Genomic DNA, 25,858 nt, shown 5'->3' with positions numbered 1-25,858 from the left:
CTGTTAAACCCACTTTACATTTCCTGCTCAGCACCAAACGGCAGACAGACAGAGCTAGTAAGTAACATAGTGGCGCATTTAGCAGCTAAAGACCCAGATTTTTCCCTCAGGTGTTGGTGGAGATCAAAAACAGAGCTACAAGGAAAGTGAAGACTTATAGTAAGTGACTGGCTAGAAACACAACTCCAAACAAATGCTAATGTTGCTCCATATTTGCTGGATGTGTTAATAGGCCACTGTTTGCTAACAAGTTAACCATATCAATTTAAAAGGTCAATGTTGTGTTTACAGCTTGTTCTGCTGCCCTCCTGTGGCCAAAAAGTAAATTAATGCTGCTTTAAGGTATTGCTGATATTTTTTTTATGGATTTAAAAATTAGAAAGAATTTCAACAATTGCTCATTTACTGTTGGACTAGTGGAACTGTTAGAAACACCCTTTTTATTGGAATTATGGTAGAAGCAATTCATTGTCAGCTGTATGATATTTTACATTATGATCATCAAAAAGCATATATATTCTTATAGGCTTTAGAGATCAATAGTCCATTATAATTCTTTATAATTGCTTATGCAATGCATTAGAGATATATAGCAGTTCTTGTTCAGTCTAAAGATGTTTCATTGTCTGTCAGTTCATATATGAAGAGGTTGTATTACATTTTGACTAGTTTTAAAGGATAATTTGTACATCATCCAGCAGTTATTATGTTAGAGGATATTATATTAGTTACAGAGCACATCAACCATACAGACACACAAAGTAACACAATAAGAAAGAATTTTCCTTTATCATCCTTTTTCATAGTTTTTGAATCCATTGTCTGCTGTACAACCACACCGCATTTAATTGTGTACGACAGACACATACATGCATGCGCAATGAAAATCTCAGTAAGCAGATGCTTGGACAATCCCTGTCAACCAGGCTCCATCAGAGGTTTACTGGCTCATAACAGACAGATTCAAAAATGTCCCTTCTTTCTTTCTGCTTGCCTTGATCATGTCAGTGTACATTCACAGATATACATATCACTCTTCTTTTGCCTTGATATTGTAATTCGCAGATGATAATATAACAGCATTGAAACTACTACCTCCTTTGATGTACATTCAGTTGTAATAACTAGCTATCCAAAAGCAATTATGTTAATGGAGTTTCATTCAGGAAATATTGTCACTGATAGAGATTTGTGTTGGCATAATGACCCCCCCAAGGACCACTTACAGCTTTAAGTGGATATTCATGACTGACTGACACTTAAAACTCAGTCATTATCCAAGTTGAAGGATACACCATGATTTGTCAGAAATCAGTGTCAGTATTAAGCTTGTGCGATTCACAGCTTAATATTTAAGTCAGTGGCTGCTCAAGGACAAGTTTAAAGATGACATTTTTGGCGACTGATGATGAGGTTCAACAATGATGACTCATAGCATGTGAGAGAAATGATTGGCTTTAAACAAGCCTCTTGGGTCTAGTGTTGTTGATTTTCTGCCAGCTATCACTCTCTCCCTGAATGCCAAATGTCTTCTTGTACCTACTCCATGATGCAGTGCATCCACACATAATTAGGACATAACTGTATTGTCACACATATTGTGCATTTGGCACATTTGACAAGGTGACTGGAGGGGCTCAATATTTATGGATTTGGAAAATGCAACAGGATCTGTGTCTACTGTCTATTCCCTAATGTTGTCACAAGTGTATGTAAAAACTTTTTTTAAAATTTAGTGGTGTTATGATGGCATCACACTGAAAGTAAATTCAGGAAGCCATATCTGCGCCTTTTCACTGTAAATCACTTGTCGCTGGGAGCGACATTCCTCCTGAATTATTAAATCTACTGTCCTTGAGAACAAGACAAAATATTGTCAAGTATGGCAATATTTTCCAGGGTAAGATTGCTTTGTTTTTTAACACAACCTGGAAGGTTACAGTCAACTGATGATGATATTAGTATGCTGTACCAAGATTAATATCACTGTATATTACACAGGGAAAATACAAAACCAAAGTTCTAATTTACATACATAAAACCCATACCAGGATATTGATTAATATTTAGCATAATGAAACACATATTGTCATGGCATAGGAAGGGTTGAGGAAAGATCTATCCCTGATTATATCTCATAAACAGTCTCAGTCATAGGCAGAAAGAAAACCATATTGTTGTGAGTGAGATTGACGTAAAGCTGTGGATGAGAGAAAGGGATGGCAGGGGAGGGAATGGACTGTTGACAGCAATCTGACTGCAATCCATCAGTCCCCAAATTGTGTCACAAGTGGCAAAAATGCTCCCACTGTATACGCCGCCACACTCATAAATATTCATCCGAGAAACTCATTTCTGTTAATATAAAAAATGTCTAAATGAACACGTTTATGACTGATATTTCAATTTCCAGTGTGAAAATAGGACTTTTTGTGTGTTGACAGATTGCTAATGGTTGTATTTTTCCCTCTCCTCTTTTTCCCATTTCAGTTGTGCTGCTGGATACGACGTCTGTGCTTGGAGAGCTTGGATGGAAGACATATCCTATAAATGGGGTAAGGAGGGCAACTCTGCTCCCGATTTTTTGCCTTCGGTCTTACTGTCCAGCGTGGCCATTGCTGCATCAATGAGATCACTTAGATTGATTTTAAGAGGTCAGAACAAGTAGCAATGATCTGTTTTATATTCACATCCTTGTTTTTGTTCAGTCCCCTCTGTCCATATGGGAAATACTGTAACTTGAGCCAAGGAAGGAAGCTTCCCTTATCTGTTCTGTCTTCTTCAATTCCTGTCCTGTTTGTGTCACTTTCTGTGCCACAGAAATAATTTACTGACTTCTTAAATGTCTGCCAAAGGAAAGAATATAGAGTGGCCATCAGTCCAGCTAATGCTTACAAAGCTAACTGCAACATTTAATATCAATATTTTGACTATATTTTCTGCATATTAATCATAAATTGTTCAGATGACAAAACCGCCATCTTAATTGGCCATAATGAAATCCAATTCCAAAACACATGTCAATTCTCCATTGTCCATCGCTCCAGTACTTCATTTTCAGGAGACCATGGAAAAGCCAAGTTGAAAAAACATTCATACTGCATAAACTTGTTCAAGACTCCATTTCACCTCCAGTTGCCTCTCAGTTACCAGAGAAACAATGACTGCATGTACTCTACCCTATTCTGTATTTTTGTCAGTCAACTACCCAAAAGGGGTATTCCCATTTTGTTCTGGCAGTAAGTGCCTCCAGCTCTTCAGAAATATCTTGTCCGGCTGAAAATCGAAACTTTGGAAACAGCAGCGGGTGCCAAACTGAAGGTATTGGCGTCATGAAATATAGATGTGCTGACAACGAACTGTAACATCCTCAGATCACAACCTTCATGTTGCATCAAAACCCTTCACTCTCTGCACTGTCAGAATACCTGAAGGAGTGATTGAAAATGTCTTCTTGTTATATACAGTGAGCAACAAACTCAGAATTGGCCGACTTCCACCTCTTTGTTCACCTCAATTGTCCCAATTTTGTTTCCGTACCTGTACATACCTGTACCCGTAACTATACGGCACAGCCCAATTCAAGATGGAGACTAATTACTGCATAGAGGCAGAGGCTATCCCACTGTGTCCATGCCACGTGGACTGTGTTCAGTCCTTCTGTGGCCATGTTTAATTCCCCATTCTCCCAGGATATAAGGGTTACCCATCCGTGGTTTATTGTCAAGAAAATGCCTGGGGCTTTAACATTCTTTTATGTACCGTCTTTCAAAATGTCAAGTAGTTCTTTGCTTAATGAGCTAACTGCTTGAGGTCGTAATTTCGATCTGTGTCATACCTTATTAGTTGTGATCTCTCATGACAGTATTTATTTTTTACATAATAGAGATTAATAAATAAGTAATTAATCCATACAATCCAAGCAGAAGTCTCTAATGTCTGTAGAGGAGAAAACATGTATTTAAATTTTGTTTTTCAGTATTAAAGTGATCTAGTTGATTGCTGTCTGTACAGCCATGCTAACAACTTTAATTGCTAGTAGGTCATGCTTTTTGACATTCCATGGTGCAGATTCTCTCAAATGTATTATTTCTATTATAAAATACCATCTAACTTTAGGTTAATAAAACAGAGCTGAGGTGTAGCCCATAATCATTGACTCTATGGCAATACCACACTTCCTGTTTACCCAAAAGATGATGGGTTCTGTAGTGCCAAAACTCTGAACATATATAAACCTGTAACTGTAAAAGCTGAGGGCTCAAAGTGTTAAATACTTTAATCTAGCAGAATAGTTGCCGGCAACACAGAGCAATTACACAGATAGCATATTAGCTAAACCAACCAACCAACCAAACTTTCAAGAAGGGGTTGATCTTGAGGTGTGACATCATCACTGATCTAGCTAAATAATTACCCTCAAGAACGCCAACTATGATATCTCACGGTAATGTGATCATCAAAATGTTATCATGAGAGTGAAGTGCAAATCTCTAAAAAACAAGACAAAATAAATAAGCTGTGATCTAGAATTGATAGGAATCAGAAAAACCCTGATTGTTGGTAGGTGACTGCAAGCGGGAAAAGTAGCAACACTAAAGGTTCTTGTAATAGCTTTTACTCAATGTTGAGGTTGTGTTTAAGTTTTTAAGAGCTGTGGCAGTAAAGTAGTGGGGTCACACCTTTTTTTTTTTTTTTTAGAGCTATGCAGTGTCTTCTCCTTCCTCCACTACCCTTACGACTTCACACTTACTCTCTGTGGGTTTTGACTTTAAATGATCCTCTGCTGGAAGATCCCTAAGGCCCCCCCCCCTTCTTCTCTGTCTCTCTATCTCTCCCCGCAAGGCCCTAGGTGGCCCATATCAGGGTTATGGAGGTGATTACATCATGTAGGTCGTGGTGACAGCCGCCCACAGCATTAAGGAAGAGGAGAGAGGGAGGCTGCTGCTTCCATGATTAAGCTGTCAGCCCTCTCCCCTCCTCACTCATCCACTATCCTCCGATTTACCATTAATATTTAAGGCATCGAGGTGAGAGGGCCTGAGGGAAGGTGTGAAGATCTGGGGAGGTAAAATAGTCTAAATCCCCCTCACTACCTGGGAGCCAGCAAGAGGAAGTCAATCCCCACAATATTAGACACAGCCTGGTATCAGGCCGATACAGCAGTACACCATGTAGCTGCCTATCAGAGTCGCACACTGGTTATAGTTCCGGATATAAACTGCTGTCAGTCAGTGCTGCCCAATGCACATCTTAAAATAATTTCATATGCAGTAACTGCTCCAACGCGATTACCTGATGATGAGTTTGCCAGGAATAGCTGGTTGTATGATATGAAATTGAAGGTGAAGTGGAAATTGAGGTGTATATTTATGGATGAGTTTTTATCAAAAGCCAGTAAACAACTCTTGTAAAGAGAGGAAGGTGAGTGGTTTTGTGGAAGAGGAAGGTTAACTACAAGTACACAGTGGTGGTCTGCCAGCATTACAACGCAGGACACTGTGGCATTCTGCATAATTATCCCAACAACAACAAATTTGAAGTCTCCTTGAGCAAGACACTGTAGCCCTATAGCAGCTGACACACTGTCAAATATTATGGGTAGTAGCAAATAACCAAAATGTAAAATATATTGTTAAAAGAATGGAAAGTAGTCTTCAGTGCTAAAATCAAGAAAAAAGGAAACCATGACATAAAAATTGCAAAAATTGGTTGCTAAGGGTTTTAAAGTACCTTAATGCAGCTCCGAGGTATGACTGTTTTAGCCATTTCACGGCCTCCTTAAACTCTCTTACCCCCCCTCACAGTTTGAAAACCTCAGTCCTGCACACATATCCAAAAACCTGGTATCCAGGGGCGCCTCCAGCAGCTCACCTGGTAGCGTGCGCGCCCCATGTACTAAGGCTGAGTCCTTACCACAGAGGCTCAGGTCCTGAGCCTGGACCTTTGCTGCATGTCATCCCTTCTCTCTCTCTCCCTTTCCTGTCTATCTTCGGCTGCGCTATCAAATACAGGCAGACATATATATAAAAAAGAAAACCTGGTATCCAATTTTTATTTGTATGAAATACCCAACTTAAATTCTGCAGCAGTAACTCAAACCTGTGAGATATAATTGTTTTCCTACAACAGCCAAGTTTGAAGCACAATATAATATTTCCTGAGAGCAGGTTAAAACATAAAAGTTTACAGTACTCCTTCTCTTCTTTACAACACTTCCTAGAGAAGCAAATTTGTAATTTGACTCGACACATATAGACTAATGCTACATCTATGCTTCTCTTTGCCTTCTTGTGCTCATGGTTATGGTACATTTATAAGAAAGATTTAGCTGTCGGTCTGGGTAGTGTAAGAGTTGATTAGCAATGCTGGACTGTGAACCCTGCTATGGGCACACTTATGTGTGATTATCAGAGTTGCCTGGGAATAGTTTTAATTAAAGTGAAAATTACAGGGAAAGACTTAGATGTTTCAATCACTTGTGCTTTGTTTCCCCCATCACTAGAATACATTTCCCTGTAGGTCCACATCCTAGGCATCTCCAGCACACAGGGAAGCTGTAAACAGATGTTTACAAACTGTAAACACGATCATACGTCTTGGTCATGCCCAACCTTCAGTGCAAGGTGTCCTTTGATTATTTTATACCTGCTCTGCTTGGAAAGTAAATAGACCTATTTCAATTGGCCCGCAAGGGGTAACCATGCACGGAGGACTGTTATGTTTGTTAATGACTTGGCTGAATGTGGGAATATCCTCAGAGTTAGAAAACACATTCACCCTCAAAGGTCTTTACTCATTAGATTTGTGCATACTGAACAGCAGTTGATCTATACCATGTCTTTCAAGGACTTTGATTCGGCAAACTTTTTCCTCTAGTAGAAGTTAATAATTGTGTGTTTGAGAATGCCAACGACAGGCAGATGCTTCAGTGGAAAAGATGTTGAGAGGTTGTTTTCATGAGGCAAAGATGTGTGTCTCTATTCTCAGTCTTTCTCTACATGTTCTGAAATGCTGAATAGTGATATAGAACAAGGCGTCGGAGGGGTGAATGAGAGAGAGACAGAAAGAGGAGAAGGAAAAGAGGGTTGATTTGGCGTCTGCATGCAGCCACGATAAGCTCCGCTCAGAATGGCCAGACACACTGCTGAAATATGCATGAGTCATTTCCCAGAGCAGAGCAGGAAGAGGAGCAGCTTATTTATTAAATTACATGAAACAGCTTTAAGGGATTAAGAATGCCTAATGTTGCCTTTTGTTTTCATTCATTGACATTATAATGGCAACTGAGCACAGGCAGGTTGGACAACAAAGAATGATGGTTGTCCATCATAAGGGGAGGGAATAATCCTATTTTTATCAATTGTCAGAGATCCCAAGCAGCCAATAAGTCAGATCTACCGGGGGCGTATAAACACAGCGTTATGTAAGCGGGGAACACAACGCCGGCACATTGGTTTACTGCTGCCTGGAACACTGCTCAGTCAAATATTAGGCTGTGCCACCACGGTTCCTCACAAGTGTTCAGCTCAGAGCACGACATTCGTCTCAGAGTGTGTGTGTGCATGTATGTGTGTTTGTGAAGAGGCGAGGGGGTGAAGATTATATTTAAGGGAGATTTTTTTTTAACTGTACCGTTTTCATCACTGTCACCAGTGAGCACTCCGCACTCCTTGGAGTGAGGAGTAAATACATCATTTACTCCTCACTGTTTAAGGAGGGCACCGTAGCAGTAGAAACAAATGGACTTGGGACTGACAGGCTGAGGAAGTTGCAAAGTATTGAAAGACAGACTTTGTTTGGCATTGTTTTAGTCTTTTCATGAAATTTATTGACAATAAGAAAAATAAAGAGCAACGCCAGCCTTATCCTTTGATGCTCAGAGTTAAAGGTTCTGATTGTTTTCCTCAATTTAAAAGTGTTAGTATCAGACCCTGCTCTTATCCATACAGTTTTAGGTGCCAGATTTATGAATTTACAACTGTAGCTTTGACATCCATCATGCAGCCTCCCACTGTGTTATTGTGTGATGATGCACCACAATAACACCTAGTTTTCTTTATCATGCTCCCAACACAACAAGAGTAAGCTCAGGCAGCCGCTACTCGACGTAAAGTCCTCTGAACTGATCGGTCTGTCAGTTTTGGGGAAAATTTTCAGAGGATTGCCGTCAGATTCAGGCTTTGAGTTGGGGGCAGGGGACTAGAAAGAGAGAAAGAAATAAGAAAACAGAAAGAGAGACAGAGGAATATAGGAGGTCATGTCAGGGAGTGATTGGAATACAACTTGTGAGAGCGAAAATGAATAAGATGACTAACACACCAAACACATTCAAGTGCTTACACACTCACTAAGGCATTTGCACGCCCTCTCAAGCCTCTTTACTTCCCCCCAATACTAATCCTTAATCTTTTTATTGCAATATTTAACCACAGTAATTGATTGCAACTACGCGACCTAAGGCTTATCTCAAAGCACTTCCTCCATCCCTAATACTATTAGCCTTGAGAGTGAGACTGAACAACAGAGAGGAGGAGAGAGAGGAAAATCTGTATGTCAGTGTCCTTCATAGCTCAGATAAACTTCTCTAAGGCGTGCTGCTGAGTGATGACCGGCAGTGCTGCGAGAAAGAAAAAAAAGGGAATAATCCAGAATCACTCCACTTCTCCCCACGGAGGCTCTAATATAAAAACGGTATGATGATTTAGCACACCAGTGTTCGTCTCAGGGACCTCTGCCATAACCGGGCTTAAGCAGTGCCGGGGGATTCCTTAATTGGCTTGTTTCTTGTCAGGGACACACCGAGGCCGATATCTAATGCGCTCCCACTCGACATCTCACTGACAGCAGAACATATTCTGACAGCTTTTTAGGCCAACCCTTACCGTGTGAGGAATACAGTGAAGCTGAGTTAGAGAAAGAGAGGGAAAGCAGGAGGGATTGAGGTACTGGATAGATGCAAATGGAAAGAAGAGGAGAAAATAGAGGGAGGGAAGAGTGAGGAGGTTATTAGCACCTTGCTGAATGCATGAGCTGAATACATGAATATGGGAAGTAGTGGCAACAGAGGAGAGAAAATAGAATATGTGTTTGCTGTAAGATAGGTAGAGTTTAGACAGACAGACTTGTGTGTCTTTTGAAGAGTGAAAAGCTCTTTATAGAACGTTTTGTTTCAAATACAAGCATCCTCTAGGTAAGGTTTGGAGACAAACAATATATTGATAAAAACACCAACGATGGTACAGTACAACATCACATATATTAATAATATTTGAAAACATTTGCAGACCTACTTTTGGAAGTATCAGATGTTAGATTTAAATGATGTTTAATTGAAATGACAAATGTAGCCAGTGGCAGATTATATCAGCTTTATCTAATTGACATTATTGCAGTAAGTAACCCAAAGGCCAAAGTGCAACGTGGTTAAAGTAGTCAGTGTGCTCTCTAGAATTTGGTGTTAACCCAAGACCGTTTGTTAGAGAGAGAAGCAGCACTCTATAGTCTGTGGTCTTCTCTAGTGAAGTGATCAGCTGATCATGGCAGTTGATCACAATTTGGAATTTCCCAGTTGAGATTTCGTACACACTACAGCAATATTTTAAGTGTATCCACCTAATGGATCTGAATCTGGGCTTCCAGTATTTGGAGCAAATAGCTCATGAAAATGAAATGTGCAAAGTAAGTAGGCTACACCTGTTTCAATGTGTCACACTTAAAATCAACATTTCATATCTAATGCTGCTCATCTCATTTTCAGGTTGAAGCTACAGGTTGTGAATATGAATCAAGCTGCCACTCAAAGCCGTAGTGTTTCTGCCTTCTCAGCCAACAAAAGGTGATAGCAGATTACAGATCTAAATTCAGTTTTTGAGTTTTAACTTACATAAACATGTTGAAAGCTAAACCTACTGTATTTGGATTCAATAAGGGATTTGAAAGGATCAGTGGATACAGTACTGGATTCAGATTTGATAAAATGCTATCAAACCCCCACCCGACAGTATGTAATATTGTACAGTGCATGTTTGCAAATGAAATAATTCAATCTCTATTATAGATGCTTTATAAATCATCTTGATGTGATACGAATGCATGAATCAAAAATCGTTAGTTGATAACTGCTTTGGCAATATTGCACCACGCCAGTAACAGCACCAAATGAATTACTGGATGATCAGATCTTATTAACTTTTTTACTGTAAATTATTATACGTCCAGTGTTGAGGCTGTTTAGCCCCACAGAAAGATAAATAAAACATTACTCAGTGTGTAATTTTAACAGAAATCCCTCCTTCTCTCTCTCTTCAATTATCTTTGTCTGTCTACCTTTTCTTCTCCTTCTGTTGCCCCCCCATGTCCTGATTTCCTCCACCCTCCACTCTTTTGTCCACCCTTCTCCCCTCCCGTCCTCCTCCTCCACCCTCACTTCTTACCTTTGCTGCATATTGACGTCAATGCACTGGAAGGGAAAAAACTAGGTGTGTGTATTTGGTTTAAGATGAGCCGACATAATGCTGGCAGAAAACTCCCACTCTAAATGCATAGCCAAAAGGAGACAGACAGAGCGAAAGATAGAGAAAGGGAGGGAGACAGACTGCGTGACAGCGAGAGGTTAAAGCCGGGAAACCATTCATTTTTTATAGGTAGTTAGACAAGCAGTTACACAGTTATACCGGTATTCAAACAGTCAATCATGCATTAGCACAGACAGGCAGATAATCAGAAGTTATATATTCAGACAGTAGGGCAGCCGTTAAGACAGACAGTCATAGTCAGTCATTTACATTCAGGCACAAGGAAATGGCTCTGTAGGCTTATATCTTGTATCTTGCAAAGTGTATGTAAAGAATAGTCTCTTAAAGGTTTTTCTGTTGTCCATGATGAACTGGTGCTTTAATATTGCTATATGGAAACATGGGAAAATGACTGCTGAAGAAAATGACACTGAGGGATCATAATAAAGAAGTCAACACTGTCAGTGTTATTTTCTTTTTATTAAGTAGTAGAGGACTCTAAATAAATACATTATTTGATCAACTATGCACTCCTCAATGGTTCCTTATTGTGCTATGGAGAACTTGGAATCTGGTTTGGTAAAAATCCACTGTAGAGTAAAACCAAGAGATTTTTTCTGGTTCTGGTACTGCAGTCAGTCATGTAGGAAGAGTTGGGCTCTGCTCCTCTGGGAATTGACTAAGGACACTAGCCTGGTAATACATACACACAACATACAAACTGATGTTTGCACATTGATATTTCTATCTCTTTCTAACTCTACACATTCAGGTGCACAGAGAGAGTTTTTTTCTCACACATCACCAGTTCCTTTCTGTCTCTCTATCTCTCTGTACATGCACACACACAGGCACACATGTGCACACACTCACACACACTACTGTACTCATGCACTCCAAAAGAACAGTAAGGTGGCCCAGTTAGAGGAAACCTGCCCAAGGTCACGGTGCTTTATCTCTGGTAGGCTGTTTACTCCTGTCTGTTTCACTTGACTTGCATCAGAAAAATATATTACAGTGACACTGACGCGTGTCTACTGTATTCCAAAACTGAACCTCAACTCTGCACTTTTTTATTGCAATGAGTTTACTGCAGTGCCAGCAGCACATTTGTTAATGCTTGTAGATGCTACATTGTGGCCATGATGCTAGTCACACACAATTCTGTGGTTGATCGTGGTGCTGTTGCAGAGGCTTTCTCTTCTGTTATTTTTATCTTGTATTAAAGCTATTTAAAATCAGTCTTTTGTTTCAAAATATTTTAATGCCTTTAAGCCCTGACAAGATCCATGTACATAATCCTTCTAAATGACGTGCTGCCTTTATAAAATATCTGAGATGTCTGAGCGGAAAAATCATTTTAGTGTGGTGTGGGAAGACTTAGTAATCAGTAATGTTAGAAATGCCAGAAATCTGCACTGGAACTTGCCTTACATACATTTCAGAGCCACCTATGAGAATTTTATTAGTTTGAAGTTTGTAGGACTGTATTAGGCTTGTGTGGTGTTATGTAATTGTTTTAATACAAAACAGTGGCAATACAATTATGGGGAAAGCACTGAATGATGTGATTTTCTTTTAAATAATTAATTATTTCTAAAGATAACATAAGCAAAGTGGATTGCCAGCTTTGTTTTATAATATTAATCCTTAAAATCCAGTAGGTACATTAAAAAATATCTTTTGCATTAGTGAGTTGTGAACCACAAATATGTCTAAGAGATCAGCCTCCTATTCATTGTCACTGGAGAAGCTCTAGAAAGTATTACTTGTCCGTATCCTAGATAACATTTTCAGGTGTTTTTCTGCTAGACTGACAGAAAATTGTACACAAATCTGAATTCAACTTTCTAAGATACTACCAGATTTAAAGTCTATAGTAGAAAACGCCTTTAGGACGAGAGCCAGACTCTTTCTATCAACAGTTGAACATCTTTCTTTGTCTCCCAGATTATGTGTGGTTGATTGAAACAGGATTTTTCTTTGGGGCTGTCTATATAGTCTTGTAATAGCTTTGTGCCTAGCAGAGCAATCGCAGTGCTCCATCAAGCTCTGACACATCCATTTGTCACACTCTCTGTGGTCAGATAGAAAAGCAAGGGAAGATGCACACACACACACACTGAGATGTAACTCCAGGAAATGTTTCCCAGTCTATAGTACACATGGTTTTATTGTATTTTGATGTCAAAATAAAACAAAATGCATCTTCATCTGTTGTATCGTTTGGACATGGACATGCTGGAAGAGCCACTGAAGAAAGTCTAACCTGACACTGTCAAATGGAAAATAAAATGTTCCAAACAGAGATTAATCAATGCAAAGTTGAAATTTTATACTCCATCTGATCAATGGAGTCAATGAAGTGACAAGAAAATGCATTATCAGTAGAACTATAAGAAAGCACTGTTTTCAGTCATTTGTAAACACCTATCACTTCATTGAAATGCTTCCTTTTGTATAAATCAACAATTTTAATATTTTGCTTAATTTTAGCTGTGTAAGAGGCAAGCAATACTAGAGAATGCCAAAGCTACTCAAATATAAAAAAGCTATATACGTAAAATTAACAATGTAATGAAAAAGAGACAAGTTAATGTTGTAAAAGTGGTTTAGATTTCTAGCATGATTTTCCTATTTACTATGTTTTATTGCAGTATGGTACTCTTACCATCTTGGTGAAAGTCAGGTTTATGTTTGCACACACTCTTAATTTTCAGAGGGACTTGCGGAAAATGATCCAGCCCTAAGCACTGAATCATCACAGACTTCAATTGATGTCACCTGCGTGTGAGGGCTCCAATCAGTGTATGAGGAATGGGACACTGTCTGCTATCTAATGATAAAGAGATGATGGGGAAATGAGGGAGAGAGGGATGGGGAATGATATGTAACAAAGGTCCCTGACTGGACACAAACCAGGGATGTTGCAATTTATGGTCGTCGCCTTGACCCCTAGGCCACTAGGGCACCCCTTCATCACTATTTTAACCTCACAGCGCTATGCATTGTGTGTTATGCCCTTGGACAAAGTCTGTTGAATTGTGGACTTAAGGAAAGGGTGCATACATTTCTGAAACAGCCAACCAGAATCAAGCACTTGCTGATTTCACAGTGGGACAGCCCTGAACCCTTGCAAACTCACGTCTATAAGTCTGTGAGTCTATAAGGGGGGGGACAACGGAACTGTCTGGGGCATATTTTAATGCTAGGTTGTACTTTGCACCTTAATTCTTCTTCACTGTTGACAGGTTTCACAAAAACCTCTTAATATTCAATTGCTGAAAATCATGAGGTTATTAAAAGCTGTCAAATGAATTGAATACATAAAATAGACATGTTTGATGAATTTAATTGAATATTTTTCAAATCACATGTAAACTATTTTACAGATAACACTATATGATCAAGTCACTGAACACTAGTTGGGATCAATCAGAAGTCAACTGTTTATACAGTTGTGTTTGCTGGCCCTGAAAAGCCCTTTTCTGATGCAGGAGAAGCTCTGGGTTACCCTATATTTATCACTAACCACCTCTAATCACATACATAGATAGCAACAAAAGTATACATTTTCACTCTTAGAGATAATAACCTCATAATCTGCCCAAGTGTGGGCCACCTCCCCCTGCACTGCACTCCGCTATCACTCACCATCTCTCCTGGTAATCAGTCCCCTCTTTCGTGACACATTTTTGCATCTCAGCAGGAGTTCATACAATAAAGATGACTACCATCCATCTCTGTTACACATGGATTACACCCTTTACAGCCGCTGCTGCTGCTGCACCAGTACACTGTTGCAGCTGGTGAAGGTCATGTATCCTGTCATGCTGAAAATTGAAATGGTTCCCATACATATTCAAAAAGTCAAATGGTTTCCAATGGGTTCAAATAATTTTGGCATTAATAGTTTGTGTCTACCCCAGTCCGGTGAACAGACAGAGACAGAGATAAATGTGCCAGTTTGCAGGGTTTCATATAGAAATTACTGTATATTAGATTAGATATTTCTCTTGGTAGCTGAGTAGAGTTTGGTTTCTATGTAAAACGTCTGGCAGGGCATACAGAAAACCTTCCATTTCCTCTCATTCTATCTGAATATAAGTCACCACTCGTTTCCCAAACCCCCTCAATCCCAATTCAAACCAGTGGTGGGTGTGGATGGATAGGAGTTCTGCTGCATGTTGTAACAAAACGCTGGGGTAGAAGATTGATCACAGCACTGCAGGACAAAACCTCCTCTGTTCCTCCCTCCCCGCTTCTCCCTTTCACCCTTGGTATCAATTTACTAAACCCTCAACAATGGCAAAGTCCCCGCATCTAATATCATTTGTCTCCAAGACTTCCAAAATCCACTTATAAACTACATATCTGGGGAGAAAGTGAAGCAAAGACAGATCACTGGCAAAGTGATCTGTTATTTGGCCCGTGTGATAAATTATTAGATGAAGTCACCAAAGCTGTCAGCTTTGAATGATCCCCTAATGTGGAGTTCTTGGACAAGTTGGAATCTGCGAGGTGTGACTGGTGGTATTAGTGCACTAAATGTGGGTTTTCAAAATTCAACATACAACTTTGTACATTCAAACGTACTGACATGATTACATTTGCTTGACTACATGCTGTACCATAGTATTTTATAATATTTCAGTAGTATTGCTTTTTTGAAGTGCAAAACATTTATGCAAATAATCAAATGCTACTATTCCCTGTCTGTGAGCGTTTCTCATTTAAATTCTTCTCCTTCTTCAATGAAATGGAGTTAGAGCTGTGATAGAGGAGAGACAGGGTCACTTGGCTAAGATTCATCCCCTGAAGCTCCACACTTTATCCTCTTTGTCTCTTTTACAAGCAGAGACAGAAGGATGGGAGAGAGAAACATCTTGTTTTCTTCAGCTTTCAAGTCTAACTTCAATCTAGATCTTGGATCCTACATGGGAAGGTGGGTGGGGGCATTCAGGGTCAGAAGACAATTCCTGTTAGAGGGATATGGTTTCATTGGAGATGAATGTTCTGTCTGGCAAGAGCTCTAAAATGCACTTAACATTTAATACAAATTCTGAGGATGCTGAAAGCTGTGCCTCACCACACACTTTCGATGTCTCTCTTTGCTGCTCTCTCTGTCCTAATTGATCGAGCAGGCCAGGCAATCCCGTTTTGTCTGCACTCATTTCCAGTCAGGCTTGTTTAAGCGTTACAGACTGGAGTCAGATGGCTTTGCTAAGGGAAGATGTCTCCTACTGTTACCAGACAGACAGGCGGACATGAGTGACAGACAGAAACATGTTAACTTAAAACCCAGAAGGCAAACCTATAATGTTGTGGATCCTGGAAGTAGGTCTGCAATGTGAAAGATTCCTAATGGATATTTGGGCTAACCTTTATATGCACCTTCATTTAGATGTCAAAATATCTGCTGTTTTATAATTCGACATTTCAGTGTTTAGTTTAAAGTGTCTTACTGAAATGTATTGTGTATGTTCTTGAGAAAACCAATGTAGTCTAATACAACAATAAATCCTGCAATAAATCCATGACCCAGTCTGGAGTAATTCCATTGGTGGTCCATTTAAGCTCCAAGCTCTATTCTATAAGCACCCTGTTTCTTTCATTAAAAGTATTCAGTGACTCTCTCTCTCTTGGCCACAGTCATCTCCAGCTTCCTTTCCAGTAGGATCAGTTTTTTTCTTGTAACTCAGCCAATTACATCACTTTCTTGATCCCTTTTATTTAACAGTTTCAGCACAGTAAAAGCACCATGTTCCCTTCCATTCCATTCCCTTTTCTGTTTAACTATTTGACACAAATATTTGGCCCTGGGGGGCATGGTGCAGTGGTTAGCACTGTCACCTTTCAGCAAGGTCCTGGGATTGAATCTGTTGCACAGCTGGTTTCTGGTTTCCTCCCGCCGTTAAAAAAATAAAATCCATGCAGGTTAGGTAAATTGGACACTGTCAATTGGCTGTGGGTGTGAGTATGAATGGTATATGTGTCAGTGCTGCGATAGGCTGGCCTCCAGCCCAATGTCTGCTGGGATACAACCCCCCACAACCTTGTACAGGATAAGATGGCATAAATAATGGATGTTTAGTCATTGGCTAAGATAACTAACACAATAACTGATTGTTTGGTCAATAAACCTGAACTTGAAATAGTGACACATCACACACAACTGCACCCATGGTCTTTTATGGTAATGCCTAAAGTAGTGAGTGCCCCTCTTCTGAACGGCAGATTAGGTCACACCAAACTGCACCTTAATCTGACACTGGTTTGAGCCCTTATCTTGCTTAGACACCGTATTTAGTTTTGAAACACTTTTTACACCCATCCATCCACTACAACCTCCTCCCCAAGAATTTCTGTTGTGGTATGTGTGGTATGTCTACTATATGTTTTGCTGCTAAATGCAAATTGTAGGTTGTTTTAAGCTGTTTGCAGAAGCAACCAAATGCTCTAGTTTTTCTGAAGAGGACAGTCATATTTCCACAACAGCAAAAGGTCACTTGTCAGGAAAATGTATACGATGCATCTCTTTAAGTCTATCTATCTGTTTATCTCTCTGTCAGAAAGGCAAGACAAATGGATGCCATTATTATCATCAAAATATCAGAGGACGTATTACTCTTCTTAGAATATAAATTTTGTATTTTGGACTTTTCTTTGGAAATTGAATGGCTTTGTTTAGTTTTTCTCACTATTTTAAGTTTTATATTTAGCCTTAAATTCAATGTCAGGTATCAGGCTGTTTTGCAGCAATCAGTGTGCTTAAGGTACGTCCCACCAACCTAAGCCTACAGTAATCCCAATTCTCACCTTAACCTTCAATCTTTATCCTGAAGCTGAGTATTTTCCTCATCTTTTCCATTCTTATGAGAGAATATTTGGCCCTTAAGCAACATATAAATGTGGCAACACACACATATACACATCATCCTCACATACAGGTCAGCATTCACCTCTCTCTCTTTACCTCTTGTCCACTCTGTCTTACTGTCTTGTGAGTCTGTTGCTGTTCATCGTCCCCTTTCCCATCCTCTTGATATCTTTCTCCCGTTTCTTCATTTTCACTACCTCTCTCTCTCTCGCCCCCCTCTCTCTGTCTCTCTGACAGCCTCTTCTTAACAGAGAGCAGCAGACTGTGAAAACAGGCGAGAGGCAATGTGTCGTGGGTGTGTTTGTGTGTACTTCATCCTGTATGTCTGCAGAGGGAGGACAGTATAATTAACTAAATGAAACATTAAAATTGAAGTGATATTTATTATGTTCCTCCAGACAAGAGTCATTTTATTATTTCTGTTTAATCATTGCTTGTCTTCTTATACGCATTCAGGTGCACTCTGAGATATTCATTCAAGAGTTTTTAGTTGGGAATAGTCATCAAATGGGTGCTGCAACACGGCTTAGCTTTGGCTTGTGATGTGTTGTTTTATTTAAAAAATAATTTAAAAAAGTATGTAGAGGTGCTGCATTTACTAACTGAATTGGAAAAAGTGCACATTGAGTGTACTCATTTATTGCAAAATGTGTAAAGATTTAGCAAAGACTGAAAAAAGAACAGAACAAAAAGAGCATACATGTAATAAGCAACACAACCTTTACTGTAAACTGAGTCTTCAACAATACTTGATGGCAGCATAATATACCTGTAATGTATATTGTTTCAGCAATACAGGTATCTTATGTGTCAGACCAATAAAGAAGATCTGAATTAACTGAATTGGGACTGAGTGTAGGAGATAAGAGAGAACGAGATAGTGGTGACCTTTTCTACAGTTTGAAATGCCAGAGTTGTCTTCATGATTGACTCCAGTGTTTGGCTAAAGTTGATACCAGTTAGGCCCCTGCTTTTGACCCAACAGTTTGGAGTGCTGATCTGAAGATATACCCTCTGAAAAAGAATAGTTTTCAATAGGCCTGCTGATTAGGTTAGAGAAATGAAAGTCTCAGAGAAACCTCTTTATCACTAAAAATTAAGCACCCAAGAACCCTTCTTGAGGGCTATACTGAATCCCTTTTGTGTAAAGTATAACACAAGGATAACTCGACATTGAATTAATGTTCTAGGTAGACTCTTTTTGTGTGTGTCTATATTGCATGCTTTCCTCTACCTGGGTGACCTGGTCTTATCTAAGCTGTCTATGGTTGCACCCTGCTACCTCACCCACTGGCAAAGTCTGTGTTTGTGTGTGTTCATTGTACCGCTGTGTGCAGCCGTCACTGTGATCTCACATCAGTCAGAGGCTGCTGAGCCACACATTGACATTCCCGACTGCCTGCCTGCCTGCCTCTCTGGCAAAAATAGATATGTAAAACGACAAGCTCTTTTCCCTTCGTTTTTTCCCACGCACAGTTTGTCTGAGCTGGTGGGGGGGGGGGTAGAAAGGTCTCTGGTCTGTGTCAGCTCAGATGAGAAAGAGTCAGCATGTGTGGAGGGGAGTGACATATCAACGTTTAGGCAAATGAGATAGAGGAGAAGAGGTTGAAAGGAGATAAGGTTCATGCCCTTAACCAGTGGTGATCCTGCAGGTAGATAGGGTTTTACTGGTGTGTGGGTTTTGAAGTTTGCTGATTAATGATATATTCCCAGTAATGAAGAGACTGTATTTTCATTGTAACTCTCACAGTTTTCATGTGCAAAAATCTAGAGAGTTTTTTGTTGCCCTGAGGGCCAAATAGCCATTGTTATTTGAAAAGGGATGTCACATGTGTTTTCATAATTGCATCTTTTACTTGAACATTATAATTGCTGATGCTTGCTACTTTAATCAACCAAATTTCACTTTTGCTCAAAATATTTTCTTTTGCTACAAATGAACAACCACACATTTACTTGTGAATTTTTGGTCTATTTCGTGCTGATATGACTGTTTAACAAGACTAAGAGTCTACAGCTATGCTAGCAGCTCTGTGAGGCTGTTCTCAGGCATAGTGGTGCTTTGAGCTAAAAGTCAGTGTTAAAGCTTGCATACTCACAATGGCAATGCTAACATGCTGATGCTAAGTAGGTATAATGTTTACCAGTGTGTGAATCAAACAGCCTATTTGACTGTTTGACTAAGAAAAACAAAGCTTGTCAAAATACAAATTTGCATTTTATCATCCAATGAAAGGGTAAAGGTAAAGCTTTGCATCCATTAATGCCAGCCTTGAATGATTTAATACAACAGCTGGAGGAGTGATCTATCGCTGCCATAAATGATGGCCTCTGGGACCCTCTCCAGAGGCCATCACTGTAATGGACATTATACTGTGCTAAATGACATAAATGTGTTACTGCAACAGCTAGTGCTAAATTTAATAAAATACAAAACACAGGCATAAGGTCAAACATGTTGAATGTAAAGGCACATCTTTTCATGAAAGCTGACACTATTATTTTATTATTTTTCATTATAACGATGACATTTATCATCAGCCACTCCACTGTCTTTTGAAGGAATATATATGTGACTTTACAAAACCAATTCATTTTGCATAGATGAGTTCTGTTATGTGGGGATCAATAAAGTCTTGACGGATGGCCATGATCATTGCCATAGGCTGGAGGAATAGTTGTCACATACTGTAGCAGGCTCAGTCTCCCTGGTCATTCTTCTTTTCCCCATTGTCTCAAGCTTGATGTGAAATGTGAAACCCTGATCTCTTCTTTCTTCTGTACCCTCAATGTCTCAACATAACATCTTCTTGTATCTCAAAAAAATGTATACAAGTATCCAGTGTTGTGCATGAATGCGCTTGATTTAATTTAATAGTTCAAAAATGTTTTAGTCACAGAATCTGATGGGTCACAGATTATTAAAACAACAACACATCGAGCTGAAGCATCGGACCGGTCTTGGGAAATATCTGCGAGTGAATGATGATCACAAGAAGGGTAAGACGAGCCAACATCCACCTAAGTCAAACTCACAGCATTTTGTAAAGTAGAAAAACGGAAATAATGAACGTGAACGTTTGGTACTGTGAATTTAGTTCAAAATTCAAAATTGTGAACTATGAATGTGAACTAGTTCATTTTAATCTGTGTGAAATGAACTTTGAGCTGGCTCTTGTGAAGTGTGAACTTGCACAACACTGCAAGCATCCTGCAAAGATCTTCCAATGTCACAGACGGTAAAAAGTGTAATAACCTAAGTTGTGTACTTTAGCAAGTGAGCTGCTTTGTTTGCCTTGGCTTGTCTTCTCTCAGATCTGAGTATTGTGATAGTTTGCTCTGCAGCTTCTCCCTCTTTGCTTCAAGAAGTATTGCATGTCCAAACAAGATGGTAAAAGTGGAGTTCTGTCAGTTTTTACAAGATCAAATCAGGTTTCAAACTGTGTAGAAAGCTAGGGTTAGCACTTGTTTAGTCACTACATGGGCTAATATTTGGCATTTAAATCAATGAGCAGCCAGTCTATGCTGCACACACCTCTGATAATGATGGAGGTTCCTCGCTGACCGCAGTTTGTGTATATCGGCAAATTATTATGATGTCAATGTCTGACCAAGGAAATCATTTCAATGTAATGGGGGATTTTACTCAACAGTCTGTTAAAGCTGCAATCAAATGTGCCTCAAAGGAACTGCAAACACTTAACAGAATTTTATTAGTCTTGCTCTCACTGGTTGTCATTAATTTTCAGAGGTTTTTACCCCATGACCAGAATATAATTCTAGAGGAAACACTTCATCTGTGTCATTTGGGTGGTTCGTTGACTTTTACAATGGTCAACATACAAAGATACTAAATATCAGCTCCAAACATCAGTCCAACATGAGCAGTCACACAGGTTGAACTCTATCCTCTATGCTCTCAGCTATCTTCGGAGGATGACTGAGGCCATGACCAACAGGGTGTCACTTTGTGAGAGCACCATAGGGATGACGGATGGGTGGTCTGCCTCCACCCTGTAAGCTACCCATCCACTGTGATTGATGCAGGAATGAGAAGAGCACAGGGCCTTTGGATTTCATTTGCTCACCACTGTTCACTTGCTCCTATTGATTTGTGGGGTGTGCTGGTGACGGGCAGTGGGATACTGTGTGTGTGTGAGAGAGAGAGTGTGTGGAAGAGTAATGTGTGTTGCATCTTACTTGTTTTTAAATGAAGAATCAGTCCCTAAAGAACAGTGACAAGGAAGAAATGTCTAGGAAGAATTTTATCAAAATATATCCAACTTACAAACCAAACGATAAGCATAATTCTCTGATACAACAGAATAATCTTGTAAATTACTACAGAAACTAGTTTCATTGATAAGGAGGGCAGTGTTCATACCAATAGGTTTGGATCAAAGCTGCCAATTGCTGACATTTTCCTGTAAGATTCATTTGTTTGAGGGGTCAATGTTTACACGTTTAGTACTTATCTGCAGTAGATTTGTCAAAAAATGAAAAGGTTTACCTGTAGATACCCCAAGAGAGATGAAACACAATGCATGAATTACCCATATAAAATAACTTACACTGCCCGTCTGAATCACATAGCTCTATTTTGGATCACTTTATTGTCCTCAGTTTGTCAAAAAAAAACTGCCAATTCAATTGAGTACATGTTAGCAGCAGCATCACAGCTTGATTTCAGCACGAAGATCAACAAGATTAAAAGAAGATACTGCAGTGGAAAGAATTTATGTCTATTTTTAGAATTGGAAATGAAGATTGCATTCTGTCATCACAGCAGGAATCTACCTGTCAGCATTTCAACAACTGGATTTTATTTTATTGTGTGTTGCAAATGATAATAAACTGTGAAATGTCTTTCTGTTATATTGTTGAGATGTGAAGGCAGTTAAGTCAGAGACATGTACATTAAGGAATCCAGCATTTGTAGTAAATGGTTATACAGTTAGATTTGACAGAAAATGCTCTGCTCTCTAAGGAGAAGCTCTCAAAGTATCCAAGAAGCAATGAGGTTATAATGGCCGTGCTGTACACTTGCATGAATATGATTGAAATGACTAATCAGCTGATTGCCACACAGCTGTGAATGAGCCAGTGATTGTGAAGCATGAAAGAAATAGATGATGCCGGTCAGCTACTGCACGCTAAACTTCAGTGCTCTGTTTGAATGACACTATACACCATCTAGCATACAGGTCTGGGTCTGAATGATAACTACAGATTCATTTAACAAAATATTCAAGTTATAGTCTAGCCTCCTCCCCCTGAGTTCAAGCGTTTTTTGCATATCAGTGAGAACAATTTCTGTAAATTTTTTGTTTGTTTGAGCTGACGTCTGATTTCTTGCCTGTGGTCAAATATCCATTGCTGCCACTTTTTTAAATTAGTCAGTTATTGCCAAATAAAATCCTGTTTTTATTTTATTTTTTGTATTTCTACATCCCACCAGCAAAGCCACATAATAATGTATTGCACTCATAAAGTCCTAGACTTATTAAAGAGAATATAATATGTGTGTGTGCACCAACCTCTACACAGCAAAGAGGCATTTAAAAGGAAAGAAAGAGAACCATGATCAACATGTCGGGATGCAAAATAAACATTGTCATTATTGGCCATATATGCATGATGAACAGTTCCTCCAGCAGGCTGTCATATGGAAATGTTGCTAGAGTGTCTATATAAAAGACTTTCTGACATCTTAAGTATTGTCATGCAGGTTCTGACCAGTGTCAAATCCTGCCAATATTCCTCATTGGCACACCTTTAGTAATTGAATTGGAAGGCCTAAAGTACACAGTGAAAATCTATTTCCATAATTCTCCAATCAAAGTATTGATTCTCTTGTTGGCACTCAGTTAAACACAATGACTCGGCCGAGGTTGCCAGATATTGACGAAATCCCCCAAGTTAAGCACCACTTGTCCCTAATGAGCCCTCTATAGACCAACTTCTGACACACACACAGACATATACACACACACACACACACACTCACATTTGTGATGAAACACACATGCAAGGGCATAGATTTGGGGTAAATATTAGAGTAGCCTTCTAGATATGATTTTTTAAGTTAAGCTAAGCTTGTACTTGAGAACAGGTGGGAGTTCTTCTGTTTCTATAATGTGAGAAAGTGGATCTTCATATTAAAATATATCAGATATTAATTATATATATATGTAATTTTTCAAACAAAAAACTGAGTCATGCTGAGAGTATTTAAGTACAGCATTTATATATTATAGCATTATAGCATGCCCCAATTAAACACAGACTATTGGCATTGGAAAATAAATGTTACTATATACTATATTTATTGCCATATTAAGTGTTTGTAGAATGTTTTGGTGAGTGAGTGAGTGACTTTGGAGTTAATGAGGTGCTTTGAATGTAAAAATGTTCTCCATAGTCTCTGAGACTAAATCTTATTAAGGGGGGTAACTTTATTCACTTCTCTTACAGTCATCATTTCCAGCCAGTGATCATTAATATTCACAAGTAATAAAAATGCCGGAAGAACACAATTAATTTTGCATTCGCACCATATGTTTGTCTCACTTTCTCGCACTCAGTTTTATTTGTTTTACTTTCTTCTTATATTTTGTTCTTTTCTCATAAAGTCAAAGACATCAGGCGCATCTGACATCAAGTTCCCTAGTGAGCAAGACTCTTCATCCATCTCCCTCATTCCTATTACTATCTTGTGTGTGTGTGTGTGTGTGTGTGTGTGTGTGTGTGTGTGTGTGTGTGTGTGTGTGTGTGTGTGTGTGTGTGTGTGTATGCAGGTGGAGGTTTTTCATCCATCACAGAGGGAGGCTCTGGGATTAAATAAAAATCTCTCAATCCCAGTGACAGTGGCATCGCGCACACACACTCACAATTCAGCAAGGTACATGTGTTTGTAAGAGACAAAGTGCATGGGGAAGACAGAGACGGAGAGGCCATCAGGTAGACAGAATGAGACAAACAGAGGAGAGACATGGGAATAGAGAGGGGAGAAGGGAGAAAGAGGGAGGAAAAATAGGGGGATAGATTAGATAGAGAGAAAAAAAGAAGTAGAGGAAAAGAAAATACTGAGGGATGGTAAAATAATGTAGGGAGACAGAGGAAAGAGAGTTTTAGCAAATAGAAATGACCTTATTTGCTGAGTGTTGGAGAATGGACACAGGCAGATATCAAGAAATAATGAGTCACCAAGCAATCTCTTTTGTTAAAAAAAGAGCAAATTAAAATTTCCTAAATGGGGTTAAATATTTATTTAGAGCTGCACTAGGCAGCTTTGCACGTTGGTGGTGCCAAATGGCAGTGAGTGGAAACTTTTCCCAGACATACTGTAATGGGATGTAACATATTTAATCACCTTGCTGATGTGTGATGTTTAATGCCAAATATAACCAAAAGGACAAGAGAGATAAATGATCCAACATGGGTGAGTCCAGCTTTCTATTGAGGAAGTGGTTCTCATTGATTTCAAGAGACAGTTTTGTCTCATACTGGACATTAGATAAAGTATAGCAGGTTTTGTTTTTGCCTCAAGCTCTGGTCTGGTGCAGCTTGCGTCACTGTATTTTAATGTTAATAAGGTCATACATGTGCAGCATGTGAGCCTGTGTCTGTGCTGAGCTTTTGCATAGAAATACTCGGCTGGAGGAGGGAAAGAAAATACACAAAGACAAACAAAAAAAAGATGGGTGGATGGACTGATTTAAAGAAAGAAAGCTGTCTGTGGGTGTTCACGTTGGCCAGTGTGTTTCGTCCCCTGTCTTTATCTTTGCCTTAATTGAGAGAAGAAGTCTCAGGAGACCGGGGCAAAACACACCTGCTCCCAACTCCACTGACACAGTGTGTGTATGTGTATAACCACAACAGAATCATGTCTTGTTCTAAGTAAAGCAGGTGAGGCTACAGGACACTTTGTACAGTCCCGCAATCCCCGGTGATGACAAAAGAAAAAGAGATTATAAATATTTATTCAGATTTAGTCTCCTGTGGCCGAAATGAACACCTGTGATGTCACTGTATTCTTCTTTGCCACCAACAATATACAACAGCGGTGTCCTGTTTGTCTCCCATAGGACATTTGTAATTCTTCCCCAAAATTGCTGTGGGACCCGTTAAATTCCAGCCACTGGATGAAAAGGTTTACTGTATTTATTTATTTATTATTTAGACACACAAATAGCTCATATATATTTCAATATATAATTCAGTATCCTTATATTTGATCATTTCCTTACTTTAGACTGTTTAGACATGTTAAATGTTGTTTTAAATGCACTGGATTTACCTGGAAAACTGTGTGTGTGTGTGTGTGTGTGTATGTGTGTGTGTGTGTGTGTGTGTGTGTGTGTGTGCGCGTTTCTTGTTCTTATATCTCGGTGGGGACTTTAAACTGAATACACACTAACCCATGGGGACTTGTGTCACATCTCCTGCCAGTCTAATAGTA

At 39.3% G+C, this 25,858-nt stretch overlaps 1 protein-coding gene across 1 annotated transcript in view; it reads left to right on the top strand.

The window, feature by feature from the left end:
- epha6 (eph receptor A6) overlaps positions 1–25,858 on the top strand; it is a 166,368-nt gene that overhangs the window by 8,063 nt on the left and 132,447 nt on the right. The window contains exon 2 of the mRNA XM_044217017.1: positions 2,491–2,555. Within this exon, the coding sequence (XP_044072952.1) occupies positions 2,491–2,555 (65 nt within the window). The remainder of the gene's footprint in view (positions 1–2,490; positions 2,556–25,858) is intronic.

This window comes from Siniperca chuatsi, linkage group LG12 (assembly GCF_020085105.1).
Source record: "Siniperca chuatsi isolate FFG_IHB_CAS linkage group LG12, ASM2008510v1, whole genome shotgun sequence".
NCBI lineage: Eukaryota > Metazoa > Chordata > Actinopteri > Centrarchiformes > Sinipercidae > Siniperca > Siniperca chuatsi.
The sequence above is the reverse complement of the archived record's forward strand: the minus strand, read 5'-3'. Positions and strand labels throughout refer to the sequence as shown.